Source organism: Corvus hawaiiensis, chromosome 3, assembly GCF_020740725.1.
Source record: "Corvus hawaiiensis isolate bCorHaw1 chromosome 3, bCorHaw1.pri.cur, whole genome shotgun sequence".
NCBI classification, from domain to species: Eukaryota; Metazoa; Chordata; class Aves; order Passeriformes; family Corvidae; genus Corvus; species Corvus hawaiiensis.
Genome location: NC_063215.1, coordinates 79,931,306 through 79,953,616, shown reverse-complemented (window position 1 = coordinate 79,953,616; position 22,311 = coordinate 79,931,306). Strand labels below are relative to the sequence as shown.

General features: G+C 35.3%; 1 protein-coding gene across 2 annotated transcripts in view; it reads right to left on the bottom strand.

The window, feature by feature from the left end:
- PRKN (parkin RBR E3 ubiquitin protein ligase) overlaps positions 1-22,311 on the bottom strand; it is a 696,970-nt gene that overhangs the window by 333,123 nt on the left and 341,536 nt on the right. For both annotated transcript variants that reach the window (XM_048296680.1, XM_048296679.1), the window contains one exon: positions 20,813-20,928. In XM_048296680.1, the coding sequence (XP_048152637.1) occupies positions 20,813-20,928 (116 nt within the window). The remainder of the gene's footprint in view (positions 1-20,812; positions 20,929-22,311) is intronic.

Sequence of the window (22,311 nt, the reverse complement as noted above, 5' to 3'; positions counted from 1 at the left end):
GTTTGTGTCAACTACCACAAAGCATTTGAAAAAACGAAATAAAGCATAACACAACACAGCATGCTCTTAACTACTAACTCTTGCCACTGTTTACTTTGCAGGCAGGCAAAAGCAAGCACAAAAGCCTTGCACATCTAGAGGACAAACTTGGGACCTGTCATTCAGGATGGTTAAAATTAATCTTTTAAGAAATAAGGAGGCAAACTGACTTGCCTCACTTGTCCATGAAATGGAGGTGTATGAGTATTTACATTGAAAAAAGCCAGTAATTCATCCGAGACTGGGTCTGGAAAAAATATCTACAGAGGACATGACTGTGCATCTTCCTATAGCAGCGATAAGCAGTTACCCAGTTAAAGCCACTGGAGACTACTTGCAGTATTGTTGCTAACATATGCTTGTAGAATCAGGATCTAATTTCTCACAATTTCAGTGTTCCAGTATCTCAGACTTCTACTCTGTGGGAACATGATTGTTTTAGGCAGGATTTCCCCTTGGGGTGTGTGTCCTTAATTTATCGCTGCAGGGTTGAGTAATGTACCACTCACAGAATCATTCATGTTTTATTAAAATTAATTTCAGGGGATTCTTGGTTTTAGGAAGCATGTATAAGACTGTTCAGATGCTTTGGAAAAACAATACCAGCAACAAGGAGTAATGAAAATGTTTCCTTTTTTCATTCCATTCATTGTAAGATAAATGAATTCTAGCCTCAGAGTATACCAAGAAAAGGACAAAAGCAACTGGAAACTCCTGCTATTTTATCCCAGTTCCTCTGATTTCTCATGTCTGTCTTGCATTGCTTCTCCTGGAAGGAGTTCCCCTTGGATAACATATCTTTATGACCTATCTGCACATCTGGGTCAGCACAATAAAAAAGTTGTTTGTGAGACTTGGCTCTCCCTACCAAATGTAGATGGGTTTTCTTTATTCTCATCTCTGATCTTCATAGGAATATTTCTTTTAAAGTGCCTGTTTTCAGATCTTTTCTAGGCATGAGAATTCAGTAGTAAATAATTGCTTTGTCTGGTAGATAATTTATTACCGGAGATGATTTTAAGGTGAAGAGACACCACCAGGTAAAGAGGTCTCATTTGCTAAGCGATAATTACAGGCTGAAACAAAAAATGGAAAGAAAGAAATGTTGATAGCTTCTTGGAATATTTCAGCCACTTTAAAGTGAGTCTGAATCAGAAATTCCCATTTTAGAAGGAAAAAGGAAAAAGAGATGGGTGAGTAGAGTAGTCCTACTGCAAGAATGAGAAGACAGCAGACACTTTCTGTTGCACAGCCAGCACTGCTGCAGATGTACACAAGACAGAGCTCACACCTCACCACATACAAGTGCACCATGGGCACTACAAATCACTGGGTGTGCTATCAAGATGGTCTACATAAAAGAATCACTTGTCAATGCTGCATTGTCTGAAACCAATTTTTAGTGTGGTCAACAGCTTTTGCCATAAGGAAAGCAAAACCATTAGTTTTGTTATTGTGTCACAAATCGGAGAAAAAGGAACAAAATTAAAGCTCAGAATGACTAATCAAATTCACTTGACAATTCCTAATTCACTTTGATCTATCCCTCACCATAATTTCATTGGCAGGTAAACCACACATTTATAAAAGTGGCAACAGGCTGCTGTTGTTCTGTTTGTAATTTACAGTAACAAAGAATTCATTTAGATTACCAAACTTGAAGTCCCAAGGTGACTCTGCCATGGTTACAGGCCCCCTGCTATGCAGGATACCTAACATAATAAAGAACAAAGAAAAACAATGCTACACTGAGACCAGGGCTCTTGGGTAATCAATTCAGGTATTTACAGCTGAAACAAGAGCTCTGTGCAAATCAGCATCATTACGACAATTTGCTGATAGAAACCCCAGGGAACTCAGGAATTGTCTGCCTGCAAAGCAGCTGATTAATCTGAGGTACTTATGTTTTGTTAACGCATTATTGTTTCCCATCATAATAAAGAGTAAATGACTGTTTAAGAAAAGGGCACGGGAGGTGCAACTGGATGTGCAAGTACACCTCTCTTCTAGCATTTTGGCCTGCCATATTGGTCAGCAAATGTATCTGTCAAGAAAAGGAGGCCAGTATCAACCTTGCTCTTGTGAAGTACCATTGTAATGAAGTACCAAAAAGTGATAAGCCAGACTCTGCACAATCTTCAGGAAGATATTTACTGGAGAAAAGTAAATTATTTTTGTGGCTCTAACAAATGAAATATGAATAATTTTTTTTTTTTAAAGTTGTTAGGTAACAGTTGGTCAAGCTTAGCCCCAAATCCAAATGCTACACGCAAAAGGAGATTCACATGGAAATAATTTTCATGCACTGAGGGTATATAGAGCTCCACACAGTAACTAAACCACAAATGGGATGCAATTCTAGATTCAAAGCATTCTACTCTTAGTTCAAATCCAACAATGTAAGCTCACATAAAATGTAGAGAAACAAGAAAACAAAATAAATAGAGAAACAAAGTCTAGGATGACAAGAAATAAAAAGAATTCAATCAAGTCCAGAGAAGTAGAGTAAATGAGAGATATAAAGAATAAAAAATTAACAGACAATAGTTTAAAAATAAAGCATGCCTATTGTTTTTGGACTGAGAATTGCCAACTGCAAAATACGTCCTTCTTCAGGCAACTGATATTTGGAAACAACTAAATTACATATTGTTTACTAAGAAACAATTAAGTAAAATGGAGTACCAGCAAATTTAGGATAAAAAATGAAAAAAAAATTCTTCAAGGTAAAACCTACAAAGATGTAGAATACAAACTTCCATAGGACATTCTATAGATCCTGTTCTCAAAAGTCATTTACTCTAGACAAAACCTCAGGGGCTTTCTTACAGCAAAATCTTACACTGGAAAGGTAATCTTGATAAGCTTAACAGTTTTGTTGTTTGGAGCTTTTTGTGTGTGGGTGTTTTTGGTTTGCTGTTTGGGTTTTTTTTTTTCCTTTTTCTGAGCACCTGGTATATGTGAAATTATGAAAAGATAACTTTTGGGATATAAATATGGCACAAAGCAAATGGTACAATTCTGTAATTGGCACTAAGCTGGCTGTGATTCTGGTCACTAGAATGGTCTGTGCAGATAAAATGTAAAGAAGTACACAAATGGTCGCAGGAGACCAATCTACTTTTGTTCTGCTTTTCTGGTGTATCTTGGTGAGCATTACCTTCACTGCTGCAGCATCCCAGAGCTATGAGAATTTCAACTTTATAAACTCAATTATTAGGCATTTAATTTAATAAGGCTTTACATTCCAAGGTAAATATATCTCTGCTTTGGTATTCGGTTAAAATATGCTTTCTGAATTATTTATTTTACTCTCTTGAAAGGCAAAAGTACTTCAACAACCTTGATTGCCAAAATATACATGTAGGTCACAAAGTAAGTGAAGCTTCTGCCACAAAGCTCTGTTTTCAGAAGTTCCCATGAAATTATCTCTTTACCTAGAAGGCATCATTAAAAGAGATTTAGAAAAACAGAATACAATAAAATTTAACAAAAAAAGATTATTCTGAAGGCAGGAGTTCAGAAGTTGTTAATAACTCACCCAGCAGAGAAAATTCATGTCATCCCCATTTAAGATTACGACAATAAAGCTACACTCATAAAATCAGCACATAAAATATTTCACTCTATGAAAGTTTCTAATTGCCTTTTTTTTTTTAGATCAAACAAACAAAACTGAAGGTTGCCAATCAAATAAAAATACACTAGAGCTCTGGTGTGGCTTATAAAAAGGAAAAACTTGCAGATCTAAGAAGAAATTAAGTCAGGACTTTCATGGTAGAATGAGTTGGAGAGGTAGGTACTTGGCAGAGACAGGGAGAACATACTCAAGCATAAGCATACATAAGCAACAAAGCATCAAGAACTTGCTAACAGTGAAGCAGGCTAAGGAAAATAATATCACTTGAATTAAAACTTACGAAGGTCTGAAATTTATTTTTCTTTAGATTGCTCAGTGTTGAATCCATGAGCTGTCAATTGTATATAAAAACATAATTGAAAACAACTTTCCACTATCTTTAAAATTCTTTGTCTTGGAATGCATAAGGATGGTGGTGTTGACTGTTTTGTTTTTTTTAATCTCTTTGTCTGAAATTGTAAGCAATTTTATACAAGGAGTCACAGTTTTTCAGATAAATATTTTCTGAATACTTCCTGGTAAAAATATATCAAAATACAGAAAAGATATATCTCTTTTTACAGAAAAAACAACAAAAAAACCCTCAACCAAAAAACCCTATAGAACTCTGCATGGGCTTTTAAACTCAGAATCAAAATCACTGTGGCAGCAGTGAAACATTCTTATCCAAATATGATACTTTATTCCTAGTCTCACACTGGGAAGAGATCCCTTAAACCTTCTAAAGCCAGGGAGAACAACACTTATTTGCATCCTGCTCTATGGACACATTGATTGGTTTAACAACTTTTGTCCAGATATTAATTTTCTCCAGGAAATAATTCTAACAGTGACAAACCTTATTTGAAAACCAAAAATTTTTCTGGAACCTGAACATACCATATTCTTGGCTGTGCTGGCTACTTGCCTCTTCCAACAATTTACAAGCAGCAAGCCACCTATGTTAGCTGATTCAGTGAAGTCATGCCAATTTTATGCTAACTCCGGTAGCAGAGCAAAACAGCAAAGTCACATAAATGAAAAAAAGCACATAATGATTGTAACCGTGCAGACAAACTTCTCACATCTGCAAAACATGGAAAAAGAAGAAGCTGTTCTGCATGGGAAAATTATAATTTACCAAGGACCCACAGTTAAGAAAAGGTAGGCTTCCTCATTTTGCTGTGCTGCAAGTCAAACCTAGAAGGTGGCAAGCAAACAAACCTTGCAATATTTCTTTCAGCACATGAGGGAAGAAGCTGGCATAATCAGATCCAAACCAGATAGCACAACATTCTGCAATAAAAAGTTTGGAATGTTTAGAGCATCAGTCAAGCCACAGTATACAACAACTGTACAATGTGCAAAAGGCAGTCATTCCATCTCACAATATTCAACACATAACCACTGAATGACTCAGTTTTCACAAGCAGTATCAAAGTACCTGAAGAATTCTCATACAGGTGCAGTGGTTCCTGCTATCTGTGCTCTCCAATACTGTTCAAAATTTTTTAAAAATTTTTGTTGTTGTGGCCCTGATATTTTTTTCGCCAACAGGCACTGAACACTCAAAAAATGTTAGTGTAGGTCTGAATTTGCAAAGTCTTCATTTATTTATTTTACTTTGCACAGGCAGCTATTGCAATGCCAGTAACATAAGCAGCCTTTCAGAAATCCAAGGCACAAAGTGGACTGTATGTCAATACTTATAGAATAATTCACCTACCAGCAACTGAGCCTAGACCAAGTTGTTACTTCTCTGGTTTCTGCTGTTAGTTAAATAACCATTTTTTCCTACAAATCATTGACCTCATGCTTATTGTACTAACTGGCACTGCTACCCCACCCTAATTAAACTTAAGAAAAGCATAGCATCATAAAGTAGCAAAGAAGGTTGAAATATCAAAAAAACATGACAGTGTATGGAGACCAAGAGTTATTTTTTTAAAAAGAAACATCCACAAGAAAACCTACAATAACCAAACAAGGAAGGAAGGTTCCAATTTTTAGTTCCCAAAACGGTTTTGTATTTTAAACTTCTTTATTACCACTAAAAAGGTAATTCTTTGTCTGCCTCAGGTCTTGAAACTCATCCACCTCGAGACAGACAGTTACCCTGAGACAGTTACTGAGATTTTGCAAACACCTCCTATGGTATCTGTGTGCCTTTGTTCAGGGCTCTCAAAATTTAGATATTGTGACCTAACCTTGACAAGACTAGCCATTAGAGAACAAAAGATTTGTAAGGGATAAACTGAAAAAAAAAAAGCTAACGTGAATAAGCATTCTTCTGCTGGCGTATTTAGCCACTACTCACATGTTCAAAGTCAAGCATATGTTTAAATAACATCCTGTTCTAGAACTTGAGTACTCACAGCTTTGCAGAATCAATCTTTCATTGGCATATGATTATATGCACAGTAGGAAAAACCATGCTAAAATAAAATAAATAAAACTGCCATGTAATGTTAAAAATGCAACTGAATGTTAAAAAAAAAACCAACCCAATTCTGAAAATAAAACTTTTTACCTGTAGGATGTTTTTCACTCATGCATATGGGAAACAAAAAGACAGATATCAGTAAATGCTAAGCGGAAAATTTTAAGATAGCCATTTTAATGGCATATTCTGCCCAAGTGTCACAAACTATTACATAACATTAGTACTTAAAACTGAGGTCAATGCAATACTGCCCAATCCACTTCATACCGAATTGTAAAAATATCTTCTTATTGTACAGTTCAACTACATGATGGCTTACTGCTTGTATAAACAATTAGAAAAGAATTTTCTTTTAAAATAAAATAATGAAGTAAAGATGCTTGCTGGTGTCAAAAATGACCTCTTGAACATTCTTGGCAGATCTAATGTAAAGCCTTCATTCTCTTTTTCTTCCCCCTTTCCTTTTTTCCTTCAACTAAAAAAAAAAAAAAAATCTTTGCAGAATTTGTTAAACACAGCAGGGAGAAGGAAAGAGAGAAGGGAAGAAAAGAATTCAAAGGATATTCCCCTGGCTTCTTTAGGAGCTTAATACAATCTTATGAATCTTGTAGAAAAAGAAAAAATAACATACTCATACATTTGGAAAAGAACTTTAGATAAACTGAAAAAAAGGAAAGGAACACAAAGAGTAATAGTATTGTATTTCTTGATCAGCAACTAGAATCCAAAGGAATGCTCACTTTTTTGTAACATATCTTGAAAGGCCAAGAATATTGCTCAACATGCTGAGAAAAGTAACCATTTTAATCAGAAATATTTTTAACATGTTTTATTACTAGTGTTAATACTTTAACCCTTAGATAAATACCATCTGAACTGCAAATATGCATAATGCATTCTCTAGAAAACAGGAAAGGCTCAGACAATATGATCAAAACCATAAATATCTCTCTGAAAACAGGGGGTCATTACAAGGCATCAAGATACACAGCAAAGTGAAAGATAAATAATATAAAATACATTTTTTTATGCATACAGATTAGCACAGATAATCAGAAAAGACAGCAAATGGTTGAGAAAAGAGCTCTCTCCAGTGATATTCATTCTCATGACAGCAGACATTTCCAGAAATGACTTATTCTCACAAAAATAAAGCCAAAACCCCCTGAATATTCACTATTAGATCTGCTTCCTGTGATAAAAAGCATTATAAATCCTACCTCACACTGAGAGACTCATTAAAGACATTCCTTGACTAGTTCTTGGATGTGAGGGTATCATTCAGAAAGGGCAGAATGATTAGACTGGATGAGTCTAGGCTCTGACTGAGCAAAGCACATACACCTGCATTTATATCCTGTTGGTTTTGAAGGGATTATGCAGATGCAGCAGGCTAAACATGGGTTTAACTGTGTACTGAGATGAGGTCACAGTTTGGTTCTAAATGTTCTGCAGAAACTCAAACCACCATAGAGACCCTATCAACACAATAAGGACACCTCTATAGAAATATTTTATTCCTTGCTATTATAAACAACACTTTTTATTAAATGAAAGATATCAGAGGAAAAAAATTTCTCAGGAGATTCAATGTCTTTGTCCTGGATAGGGAAATGCATTACAACCAGAGCAGAAGTTGCCAAGTGGCCACACTGCCCCAGTGGCATGTGAAGCCATCACCTCTCATAGGTGTACAGCACTTGTAGCACACTAAACAATATCTGTATATTCTCCCCACTCTTTCTAGCTTCAGAAATAAGAATGCATTAACTTTGAGAGATAAAAACCAACAAAAATGTCTCCTATTTTGGTACTGAGTTTTTTTAACAAGGAACCCAAAAAGCAGGGGTGGGGGGAACGCTACATTTCATACGTCTGTACCGTGGCACATTAGAGATGTTTAAGACCAGATTCAGTCTTGCCTCTGTTCTTATCACCAGCAAAATTCATTTTAATGTCTTCTTCTAGTTTAATGACTTGTTAAAACAGTACCTGACATCCCTGTTCATGAAATACAAATTGGACTTTAAAGACACCAGAACTGGCATCAAGATTGAGAGGGATGTATAGAATGTATTAAATTGCATTTTATTTCTCAATCCTCAGACTTCGAGAAGGTGGTGTTTCACTAACCAAAACATAATTCAAATACAAATGCAGAGAGTTAGAAAGTCAAAAGTACAATAATTTACAAGCCTTTAATTAATTAATAAATTAACTTTGAAACCAGGTTTTCACAGCTTGCCAATGTTACTAAACAACAATAAATGTGCTACTTTTGGGAATGCAGCAAATGGTGTATTTTCAAATAGTCCTAATCATTGAAGGAAATGAGTTCTTAAATCCAGGGCACTCTGCATGCTCTTCACAAGTACCACTTTGTTTTCAGGTTTAGGTAATCATACTTCTACTTAACTTTTCATCTTCTTACTGTGCCAAAGTTTATGCCTTGTAAAATCAATAAAACAACCCAAAATATCTGAGTAGCTGAAGAAGACACAGCACCCCAGACACATAAAGCACTTTGTCTTTAAAACATGAAAAAGAGGTTGTAATAAGATAATTCATAAAATCTGTGGCACAAAAGTTAAATAAAGAGAGAAGTACTACAGATTGCCTCAAGCCAGAATCACCTGATAGCATTAAAAGAGAAAGGAATTGCCATTAGAGTCTATGAGATACTCTAAGCACCCCTCAAGGGCCTGTACATGCTTCACTCGCTTTATGTGAAGCCTTGCATCCCTTAGAGTACAATTTTGTTAATCAGTTTTCAAGGTCACAGCTGAATGCAAGAGGGACAGGCTGTGCATCTGTAGAAGACACTTATTTCTGGAAAAGCCATAGTTCTATTTATGTGAAAATGATCTGCAGTTATGCAGTACACAAGTCCTAACCTGCAAACACTTTATATAATAAAAAAATACCCAAACCCACAAACTGTTGGCAGAATCAAAGTCTAAAGGGTCAAGCTGAGAGAAGTGTCTTTTTAATTACAATTACTTTAGCAGATACGTGCATAAATATGTCCTCACAAAACAATAATGACTGTTTTGACTGAAATTATAGATTTATTTGAAGGACACAACAGAAAAAGAGCTATTTTTCAAAATCTCAATGATGAGGGTCTTTAAAATGCTTTTTCTCTCATTTTGGTATTTCACTCTAAAAACAAAATTAAATTACAAATGCATTGAACTGAATAAATGACTTTCTGAAGCTGTTTTATATTTATATAACCAGACTGAACCATATTGCAGCATCACTCTCACCACATGCTTTCGGACGAGCACATGCTCTGACACCTTTTGAAGCACATATAGCAAAAGTGAATAAATGTAACTTCTTTTGTCAGGAAATCCAATAAACACCAGCAAGGTTAGAGAATCCCCAGGGACCGAAGGCATAGTCTTGCTCTTGAGTACAGTTCAAGATAGACATCAGCCTATTTCCAAAGAGGCTGGCCAGATTCCTAGAGGTGACATCTCTGAGTGCAGTCGTCTCTCCTGCACTGTGTATACCGGTGGGCTGGTCCTGCTTTTCTTGGCAGCTGTTTGGCTGACACTGCATTTAGTGGGTACAGAGAACATACCTTATGGAAAGTGCTATGACTGTTCTCTTTGTTGCTTCAAACAAAAAAAGAAGAAAGAGGAATTTGCAAAATGCAAATGAAATTTGCATGCCAAAAGAGCACTGTCTGGTTCCTACTTTCACGACAAATACGGGCAGATTTGTCTCCTGCGCAAAGTGAAATAAGAATAGTGTGGGGGGAAAACATTTGTAAATGTAATGCACTTCAAATAACTGATGACTGCTTATAGAGAAGAAAGGGAAAAAAAAGAAAGAAACAAGTACATATACATAATAATGTGTATATATAAACATATGTATTATACATAAGTATGTATGAAAAATTAATCAAAGTTCCATTTTACTTAACAAACACGTCGGAGTATGTACCCTTAAAGGGAAACAAAACTGAAAGTGACTGAGAGGAGGGTTTTGTAAAAGTTTGCTGCTGTAGAAAAACTCAGAAATCTCTGCACAAACAAGCAACACTTATGCTAACTCACGTCTTCAGTAGAACAGGCATCATTTTCCCCTTATCTTGCTATCTAGCAAAGCACGTTTTCTCTATTATTTTAATCACTTTTCACCAACACTGAACTCTTTCAGGAGCATGTCCAACCACAGTCACAGTCAATCTTTAGAGATCACCTCTAAGACTTATTTTCTCTGCAAGAGAAAGGTGTGTCAGTGTAACTGGAGAAATATTATGAAAAAAAAAAATCACTTTTGATGGACAAATGTACTTGTTTTCATCCTGCTTACTGCATTTCAGTGCACAGTGATATGGAATTACTTTAACAAAAACTAAAACAAACATGTCAAGTGAAAATACAAGTCTTAGCATAGGAGTTTGTACAAATATTAAAATGTGGTTTTATTGGTGCCACTTTTCTTGCAGTATTCTTACATTGACATGCCAGTGCAGTATCACTACCATTTACAAACTTGTACTGGGAAAATTATTATTTCCTTAACTGTGTACATTTTGATCCATTTTCAAATGTCTGCACACAGCTCCCTTAACATGTCACAGATATTGACTGAACTTAAGAGATTTTGATTGATTTTGATTATGATTTATTTCTTGTCATTTTCAAACCACACTGCAAATCAGCATCTTTTTTCACCAAAGTTCATAACAATTATGTATTAACAATTTAACTTGAATTTTGTCTATTTTCCGCTATGGGACTGAATTTACTCTCTATGTCCCTGTCTGACCCTGCCCTGTATTTTCCCTTTATAAGGAAAATTTAATTGTGCTGGTAACTTAGTTGATAAAGAACCTAGTGCATCACAGCACAATTTACACTAACATTTTTACTATAATTTATCATTATACAACAATGATACTGTTATTGCAATAATTTACTGGTTTTAAATTGCTGTTTTAAAGTAAACATATAGTTAAGTTTACTAAATGAAAATTTATACAAATACATTCATCTGGGGGAAGAAGGCAATTCTCTGAAGATCTGAAAAATTTAGAACCCTAGTGGTTTCTCTTACAGAACAAAATAAATAACAGACTCTTTCTAAGACTGTCTTCAGAAACTATCTCACCTTCAGAAGCAACCTTTAACAACATTCAAGAAATTAAGAGGGAAGAGAGCTATCAATGATCATGAGCTAAGTTAAAAAGAAAAAAGTAATTCTAATTATAAAATTCCATTACAGTTCCATCAAGACTGTAATGCACCAAGAGCTTTGCATGCTCACTGCAAACTGTCAACAGCAAATATGTGAAATATTTTCCTTATATTGACGTCAGTCAGTACACTGCTATGACAATTCATTATACACCATGGTTTAGAGAGAAATAAAGCAGTAAGTGTCCCTATCTATTATATGTATACAAATGAACATATTTCTCCAACATATTCCTGAATCCATCCCTTGCTTTCCCAACATTTTGTACCCATATGCCCCTGAATGTGATACACATCAAAAATAAGATTATAGAATTTGAGAGTAGTACTTTGCCCCAGACATCTATTGAAAGCAGTGTGTAAACACTTGCCATCAAATTCCATCAAAATGTTTATTTGAATCAGGCATTTTTGAAATCTGATAACAATTCCTATGGAGCTATTTGACTGAGGAACAGAATGGCTCTCCAAGACATTACCCAGGACAAGAGTCATTGTTCCATATTAGATCATTAAGTGACTCTATGAAGTGTCAAGTAACATTTAATAAAGTTCTCTATATATTATGACAGGTTCTCTGCCTTATTAATAGTCCTTCATGTATTTGGTTTCAGAAATTACGTCCTGGTACATTCGTCCAGTACCGCTACTTTCAATTTTTCCTAAGTTCCTGCAGATTAAATTTTTCTGTTGTGTGCATATTTAGTTTTTTTGCTGCTGGGCAGCTTCATTATTTCTTGGATATTTTCACTCTTGTTTCTCTGTGCTGTAAAAGCCAACCACGTCTTTCACAAATCCTTTCCCTTCCTTGCCCGCTTTCCAATTCTTGCTAAATTATAATGATCAGAGTTTGACAATACTGCTATAGCAGATGTCAATGAGCTTGAAATGATCTTTTATGACTCAAAAATAACCTAGAAAATATAAATTGTAATGGAAAGTAAATGCCCATGTAACTTTTTTCTATATAGAGCTTCATAAAGCTAAATTATACAGAACATTTATATTTCTGTGTATCTAAAACTACAGTTAAATTTTTTCTATAAGATTTTATCCAAGGCACAGCATCCTAAAAGAATTACTCAATTATCAATGTAAATGCTAACAAATTACTCCTTAAGACATTCTGTCAGAAATAGATTTAGGAGCTCTGTTTCTTTCATATCAAAAAATTGTCTAACAAAGTAATCTTCCAAAAATTAGCCTTTAATGGACCTAGCATTCATCATTTTTAGATACCCTTCATAGGAGTGTTTAGGAATTTACTTATTTTTATTTGACTTTTGCTTCAATAACAGCCTACACTCTGTGCATACTTTTCTATTCATCGAGTTCTCTGTATCTTCACATTTTCTTTTGTCCTAGTGGAATGCACTTCTTTTTTTAAACAAAAGCTGATGAGTATAAACTAAAAATGAATTTCTCAAAATGAAATACAATTAAATAGATACTCCTTTGTAGCAAATAAAATAGTTTCTCTTCTACATATAATCATTCTCTCTCTGACTCTGAAAATAAAGAATTTAAAAAAGACAATTTGGACAAAACTGAAATTGGGAAAATTAAATTGAGAAGATGTACTGTCTCTCATGTGACATTAGAAATGCCCATTACTTAAACCAATTCATTGCAGAAATAAAATTCAATTGTAATTGTTTCAAACACTCCTAGCAGTGGCTGTTTGAAAAACACTTACATACATCAAAAGTCATCTAAACCTATATGTACTAAACTATATATACAACTGTAAAAAATGAGCCAAGACACTCCATACCATGATTCCTTCACACCTTTGATAAGTTCTTTCAGTTAAGCAGAAAAATGAATTTTTCTGCTGCTGTTCAATTTATCAGGAGAGAGTCGTTCTGCCCCCAAGCAGGAGAGTGGCTGTGAGGGGGTCATGGCTAGAAAAGCTGGCATTATCTATCAAGTACACTCCTCATTTGATTCTACAGACTGTCAGGGATGTGTTAGATTTCAAATCTGCCCTGATACAGTAGAAATAGTACATAAGTGTGTGTGGAATGGTAAGCATAGCATATTTTTCACAAAATCAGCTTCTTAGAGAAATAAATTAATACATATAAGTTTAAAAAACATTACTTTTTTTCACACACACTATCAATTCATATGTGTACAGATATTTTTGTGTGTATATACACAATCAAAATACAATGCTTTGCCTGAACTATATTTGAAAGCAATTTTCACACAAAGGCATGTTACTACTCTAAATTTGTTTCCAAAGAATGTTTATCTGTCTCCCATCTTCCATCAGTGATTCATTTAATGACACATCAAATGTTAGTTGCTAAGTGTCAATTCATTAAAAATATTAATGCATTGAATCTTTTTATAGGACAGACTTCTCATTGTTGCACTTGATTTTGTAAAATTTTCTTCATTTGTCACATACTCAAATTCAATTCCTTATTGTTGCAAACTTATAAAATATGATAAAAGAAAGTCAGAGACAACAGAAGGCAAGGGTGCAGCCACTCTCAGTTTACTGAAGTGCAGGATGAGCCAAACCACCGGCTGCTCAGCAGAGAGCAACAGCTGAAGGTCCTCCCCAAACCCTTCCCATGATGCCTCAGCTGAGACCTGAAAGGAAGATCTCTGCAATTTGTTCACCTTGTTCCTTTAGACCTCAGGTCTCTGCTGAAATGATGAGGCTTGCTAATTAGTAGCACCTGTGATGGTGCCTTTGCAATAAGATATCTCTCCAAAAACAATTGGGTTGTGGCCTCCAATAACAATTCTCATAGGTCACTACACTGCTACCAGATGGTGCAAATATTCAGCTATTACTAACCTTGCCTGAAGCAAAACTAACCAGAGACAAAAATGCTTTGCCTTCTGTGTTAAGCAATTAATTCTAAAAAGAAAGAAAAGAAAGTCCCAGACACCTGAACCTGCAAACACCTATGAGAGAAGAAGGCTTGCAAGTCTTTGCAAGAGAGAAACTGTGAGCTTGCAAGTTTCAAATGAGTCTCTTAGAATAACATTTCAGAAACATTTGCTACTCTGCTTTTCTTGGACATTGCAAATAAATTCTAACTTTAACATTTAAATTAACAATACTTGAGCAAAATTACGTTCATTAGCTATCATTTTTCATTGGTTATATGCAAGTATTCATACTCAGGCTTCCTCAGAATATTTTGGAAGTGAGGTTCATGAAATCTTGGATATGTTACACTTGGATACCTGACACTAAAACTACTGATTAATCCAAAACCATTTCAACTTTTAAGTCTTTGTGTCTTGCAACATGAATAAAATATGTAAGTGAAGAGGTCTACAAAAACAGCTCACTGTATTAATCATGCCATAGATTAGAATGGCAGAGAAGATACAACATATAATAGAGAGCCTATTGATAATGTTCTGCAATCTGTAGGCTTCAGGTGAAATGTCAAATACAAAATGAAATTCATCCCACGTGGATCAGGAGATGCACATTATTGAAATAAATTCAAATTAGAAATGAAATTCACTTGTGACTCATGACATAAAAATTCTCACCCATGGCTGTTTCAAACATGCATAGACATACCACATGCAGTTATATTTAAGTTCACAAACACATGGGCAAATGTAAAAAAAAAAAAAAAAAAAAAAAAAAAAATCAGCAGGCAGTTAAAACATTCCCTTCCAATTGTCCTTTCTGTCAACTGTACACTAACATATATGCCAAGCAAAGGAATAACATAGAAAAAAACCTCTGCATCATAAAGAAGGAAAAGTAGAAAGGCTTTTTTTCTCCCAGATGAAGGGGAATTCATGCTTTATTGTTCAGCAAAGGAAACAAGTGAGGTTGCATAAAATCATCACTTGTCCCCTGCTGGCAAAGGATATGTACAATGTGACAGTGCAATAGCTTTGCCAATGTACTCTTCCCAGATGTGTTGAAGCTGGAAGCTGTCTCACTGAGATGCAGTTGCAGTGCAGATCTTACCAGATTCAGAGACAAAGCAGTAAGAACTGCACTGCTGTCCTGTCATTGCCATAGGGGGCTGCTGAATACTAGTGATTCTAATTCAAGAGAAAGGTTAAGGCAACTGAATTTCATGCAAAAGGCATATCTTCCAGTAGCCCATGGTACAAGTCTTTAAGTCTGAAGTCCACAGTGTGCATCTCAGAGGAAATGAAGGTCACTTACTGGCATTATCAGACTTGGTTCACTTTTCAAAAGACCAACAGAAGTCTCAGCAAAAGGTTTTCTCTGCAAGGTTTTGCTTGTATCAGAACTCAAATATTACCGCTGTAACAAGAGTATTCTATAGCTTACCTTATAGGGGAAAAGGAAAAAAAAAAAATCTCTAAATCAATTAGTAACAGTTCTTAGTTTTATATCTAATTTCCTACTTTAAATAAGTGATTCTTAAGAAATCTCATTAATTTAAGAAACATTAGGGAATAAAGCAGCAGACATTGTCCCTGATGGTCATAGTGCTTAGACAAAGTAGATTTAATTCTTAGCGCAATCTTTTTCCACTCCTCTTTGAGCTACTCAAGGTCTATAAGGACAACAGAATTTAACAGACAGAGATTTGGAGCAGAGACCACATTATCAAGATAGGTCACCGAGAGGGGAAAAAGTACTTCAAAAAAAGAATAGCTAAATATAGATTTAATAACTTGTTTGGATTATAATGGCCCAAGGGGTAAATTTAGGATCCTATGCCCCAGAAACAAAGAGAAATAGCAAGTATAAGGCTAAAATAAGGTGCTATTTATTCTTCTGAAAACATCACATGGGTAATGTCTTTTAATGGACATGGTCTGTATTTTCATCTTAGAAAACAACAGAAGGTCCTTGGTAAAACTCTCTTCAAATAACAGCAAAAGTGACCTGAAGCAAATTTGTAGCACAGCTTTTTCACTTAGCAAATGTGAACAGCTCTCAAACAAATCACAGAATATTCTGAGTTGGAAGAGACTCACAAGGATCATTAAGTCCAACTTTTATGTGAATGGCCTGTAGGGGATGAAGCCCACAACAGTGGCATTAGCACCATGCTCTAACCAATTGAGCTAATTGGTGGCTCTCTATCAAAAACTGAATTTTGCAAACTGTCTCTTCAGCTGTAGCATTAGATTCCAATAACCAACTAAAGATTCTGGAATTATTTGTAATGTAAAGGTTTTAAATACCGTGGCTGACCTTCTACCTCATTTATTTCTTGTCATAGTCACTGCTGTACTCCTCTTCTGATACTCTTTCCAGTTTGGTTTTTTTTTTGGAACTCAGACTGCATTAATACCATATATCTTTTACAAGAAGAAAGAAAGGTAAGGCAAATTATTTCAGGTGTCTTTAAACAATATTTTAAACTGTAACTGAAGAAATATTTTACTTCAATGCAATGTAGAACATTAATGCACAATACAGTACAACATGTAGGTCGATAAGGAACATGGAACACCTGTATCAACAATAACATCATAAAGATCAAAATACAAAATTAGAAAAACCCTGATCTTCATAATAAACTTGGGGAGATTGTCTTCTTTTGGCATATAAAATCCATAGGTAAAAGCCACAACAGCAAATCATTCACATATGTATTTGTTGAGAAGCAAACAATTCTATCCCTTACCAATGTAGGGACACCACCCCATAAAAAAAACCAAACAACTCATCAGTCTCAATCCTAACTCTACAATCGAGGAAATGAGCAAGCAGGAGTGATGGGAGAATGTCACTAACTGCTGCTGGAGGGAAAAAATTTTTAACTTGTACTTTTACTTCAGGGAAAAAAAAAAAAAAGACTGAAAAAGATGGCTGTTTAAGGTCTAGTGAGAAGCTTAGGAGGCCCAAAGTAATCCCACCCAAACCAGATTAACACACTGTTATTTGCAGTCAAGTGCAGCCATTTATTCTTTATTGTCTGAAGGAGAAGAGAGATGCCCATTGAATTTCCAACAGGACTTCCTATAGTACATTCACTTTTTTCCTTCCAAGTACTGACCTTCTCCATTACTCTCCTGCCCATGGATTCTAATGTGATCACATTGAATTGATTTGCCAGAAAAGAACTATGACAAAGCCATGACATCACAGTTACCCTTGAAGAATAACTAGCATAGGCACACTATCACCTCTAGCAGAAGTTCTTGCTTCCAACTCCAGTATTAGAAAGTTCAAATAGGAGAAAAACATATAAAAGATTTCATTGTTTAAAAAAGCAAAACATTCCTTTGTTCAAGACTATGAAGCAGGGATTTATTAGATTAGAAAAAAAAATTGATAACACCACCAAATACTTCTCCTTCTGGAGAATTCTTTCTACCTATTAAGTGACAGTATGTCCTATATATCTTTTACACTTATCTGTATCTGCTGAAAGCTAAAAATAATGGTGCCTTTAGGAATTGTACCCTACCGAGTTTGTGAAAGATGACGTGAGGCATTTCTGTTCTCCACATTTTATTTTTACACTGCTTAAAACTGCTGTTATTCCTGAGCCTGATTTATGGGTACCCTGGGGTCCTCCTAACCCCTTTTGATGTTATTTCTACTGGAAACAGTTGACAAAAGCAGATCTTCCCTCGAGGATTGCAGAGTTTTAGTATTTGTTTCAACTTTTAGCCATTTGCTCAACCTATTAAAGCTTCTTCAAAGACACAGAATAGCAAACCATCACCTTGAATGCTACAGCAAAAAATAAATGCATAAAGGCTGCCAATTCACACTAACTCCGCCGTAGATAAGCAGAATGCATTGGAAGGCATTACACTACATAGAATACTGCCTGTGGATTTAGCATAGCCCTACAAGGGTGTTTGGCTTTCAACTATTTCACTCTGGTGGCCAGACCTGCATGAAAATATTTATTTAAAATATAAACCTAAGACAAACTAAGTGTATCTAATGTAAACTTGAGAATAAAAAACTGGCAATAGACCAACATTGCTTCCACTTTGTATTTTTACTATACAACAGTGTACAATACTGTTTTAAATAAGAATTTAAGGAGCTTTGCTAACCTTGCTAAAGCCATACAAAGACTGTGCCAAGAATCTTGGAATTTAATTGCTCTGCCTGTGGTGGACTGTCAATGATATATCGATGAAAACACCTAGAGATACGGCATATGTTGCTGCAAACAAAAATACTTAAGAAAAATGCAAATAGTACCTCATTGTCATATTTTCCTGTTTGGTGTCTTGTTGGTTTGGGTTTTTTTTCAGAAAAAAAAAGAAGAAAAATCTACTTTGAAGAACACACAAAAATCTCTTATTACTATAGTGAAGCTAACATAAAGCAATAGCTAATGTACGGAACACAGTTAATCCTCTTTTTCACATGAATGCTACAGAAGGATGAAGGTAGGTTTCACAAACTACTCTAAACTGCAGAGTGCCCTCAATGCTACTTTTCAACTGCATAAGCATATTAGAAAGTAATTGCCAGTACAATCACCTAAATATTTAACTGAAGTAAAAACATTATGGCTATTTCTGTAATTTCTTGGAATTATATGCAAATATTAAAAGAATGTTAGGTTAGAGAAAGGAATTAAAAACTCAAAAAACCTCAATGGAGATTTTTAAAGTAGCCCAAGATTTTACAATGTCCTTTTCATAACTGATAAATGTTTCCATTGTGTGATCTCTCGCTCTTTCCGATGGTCAAAGACTTACATTTGACCATCCCTGCAATTTGTAAAAGACAAAATCAGAAACTAAACCAATTTCTTGCACAGCTTTAATTGGAAAATTATTTCACCCACCCAAAGATACATGTGAAATTCTATTTTAACAACTTTCAGAATTTGCCATACAAAAAATAAAATAGTATCTTGAGTTTTGGTATCACCTACAAATGTCTAGTATTACACAAAAGTGCATGGTAGGCTTTTATGGCTTTAAAAAAAAAATCTAACTTCTGAAAGATAATCAGAATTTAATGTATGGATACATTCTCAAAAATTTAGAGTTATCATAGAAATGTGTATCAATATTTTGACATGATGAAACAGAACAAATTTCTTATATTATGCTTCTTTTAATGTTACCCAGAAAGAGGATTTTAGACAAGTTTTTTTCCTTAATTTTTCTTTTTCTTTTCTTTTTTTATGGTTGTTCTGTTTTTTTTTTTTTTTATTAGGAAGAGACCTTAACAAAAACACAGTAAATTCTCAGGGACAGACAACTTTTCCTGCAGTCTAGAAATACTTAGAGTTCTTGATAATCCTGGTGGACACAGGTCCCAGAGATAGGTGCTGTTTATCCCAAAAAGCTCAGCTATTCAGCAAGTTTTACCCCTTTGTGGTACTTCATGTAGTTCAGTTAGGTCTTCTGATGCTTCCTGAGCCCTACACAGGAAATACTGGGACACGAATAACCCTTTTCCATTCCGTCTTACTGCTAGGATAAAAAGTATACTTTCACGGCAGATCTAGTTTCAACAATGAGCCTTTGGGTTTCAGCTTCACAGTTAACCCAAGCTGGCTATGACAAAGCACTAGGTTACACAATTCTGTGTAAGACATCTGTCAGTCATTTCCATCTGGCTTGGGATCAGGGATCAGCCACTGGCCCTCTTGTATTTAGCAGTACAGACACACACTAGAGGTCTGCACTTCAGTAAGCCAAATCATCCCTCTTGCCCAGTGAATTTTTAGAAGGGACAGGAGAACCAGCCACTTTTGAGTGGCTGAGTCTGCACCCTCGCTGCAAAATGCTGATGTACCAATTTGACAAAGACCAATATTTGGGGTTTTTTTAATCTGTACCCAGGAGCCAGTTTGAAAATATACCAGAAAGGATGCTTCCAAGAGCAGCTCTTTCCAGAAGACATACTATAAGAATCAGTACAGAGTTCAAGTGTCCTTTCCAATTTCTCTCTTTTGACCAACAACTACCATTTCTCAATTTGCTCTACACTTTCACATAAAATATCTCCTAATCAGTAGACAAATGTGTTTCAGTTAATTCTTCACTACAGTGGTAGCTGTCCTTTTCAGGCAATTGGTTTTTAATCTATGCATTTGCAAGTAAATGGATATTCTTGAATGTATGTGCCCAAATACCACATGCAAAGATGGATTACAGCATTTCAAACTACAGTAAACACAAACATGAGAACAGATGCATTTTACTTTGATTTACAGAGCACACACCAAGAAGTTAATTTCTTCAGGAACATTCTGTCCCCCTCAAAAATCCAGCTCTTTCCCTGGCTCTTGAATACATATTAGCAGAAAGTATCTACACATTTATGCCACTATCTTGAGCACTCCAGATTTTAGTTGGAGCTTAAGCAGTCAGATTTCCACGTGCAATATGACTAAAGTACAAAAATATGAACTGCAATTTTACCAGCAAAACAAATAGCACACCTGAAAATATGACCCATTTTTCACCATGTTACCAGGGAAAAAAACCCAGCCTTTATGAACAAAGAGAAAGAGGCTCTTTGGAAGTTATAAGTACTGCAAAGCACTGAGACTGTACATCTCTGACAGTTTTTGTTGTACTTACCTAATATCTGTGCATGTTATACATGTGATACAGCGACTGTTTGTTGTAATGAGGTTCAAAGCCACAGATGTTTCACTGTCAGCGGTTGGGTGTGCTCCACATTTAAAGTAAAACTCCTGAAATATTGAAGGAGAGATAAAGAGAAGATTACATACCTGCTGCTCATGTCCTTCCTTTATCTTTGGGTAACTGACATTTGAGAGAACAGACAAATCACCACTGCCAGCAGCAAAGGAGGACAATCATTAGGAAAGGTTTACAAGGGATCCCTTGCAAAAATACCAGCCTATGTGTGTATTATGTTCAGTGCCTTTCCTAAAAAAGACTATATCAGTGTGACACATTCTGTGATCTTCTGGATTTATAGACAAAAAAATCACTTCATCTAGACTTTCTCTAAGTATAGTCAAAGGCAAAACACTAACCAATTTCAATATGCATTAACATTGCCGCTATCTTTTCTTGTTACAAATATTACCGTTTTCTGAACTTTACAACACAGAATTTTAGCCCTAAAATAGTGAAGTCCAGCCTTGCTTTTGTGATGTTGGAAATATTTAAGATACAATTTTACCATCATAATAAAGGAAAGCTCTAGCTCTCTTGGAGCCCATATTACATTTGCAAGAATACAGTGTTTGAATCAAGTTTCTTTCACCTCTTAGACTGCCTTCATTGGCATAACACTTTTCACACAAATGTGTGTTTTGTTCTCTTTTCCACTGCACCCCAGGGAAGGCCATATGAACCATACTATTCTTTGATAAGATTTTGCTACAAGAAATTGTTCTAAGCATCCAAATCACTCTAAGCATACGTAAATAAAAGCAGTCTGAAGACACATGCTTTGCAATAGGAGCCACAGATTAAAGTCTGTAATTTCTTTGTTGCTATGAGATCTTCTTTCCAGTAACAAATTGTGGAGGTTTGTAATGAAAACGTAGTATAAATAAAATGTGAATAGAAGGTAAGGGTATAAAAACATTGTAAGAAAGGATAAGAAGGCATAAAAGAATGACAGTTGTTGACAATATCAAGATACTAAGATCACAGTTTATTCTCAAGAAACCTGGCCATGGTAAAAAAATGCTAAGAAAACAAGGAAAAAAATCCAAATGAACTGCAGCAAGAGAAAAAGAAACCAAAACAAAACAGTGAACGAATCAGCAGCACTTCCTAATGACTCCTGAAGGTGGGATGGGATGAAGGAAAAAAAAATTACAGCTACTGTCAACTTTTTTAGGATGAAAACATCACATCCAGGCCTCAGCATTAGGAACAATCCAAAAGCCATGAAAAAGACATGCTAGGTGTTTGCTAGTGCCACTCCAAGTTCCTACCTAGGCTATGTGGACATATATTGTAGCACTCCCTAATACATGAGTAAAAGAGAATGTGTAGATGAATGAGAACGAAAAAACCCAGTTTTCTTTAATACAAAATCCCCTTTTCCTCTCTACAGCTTTTCATGGAGATTTACTGCAATACTGTACCAGAAG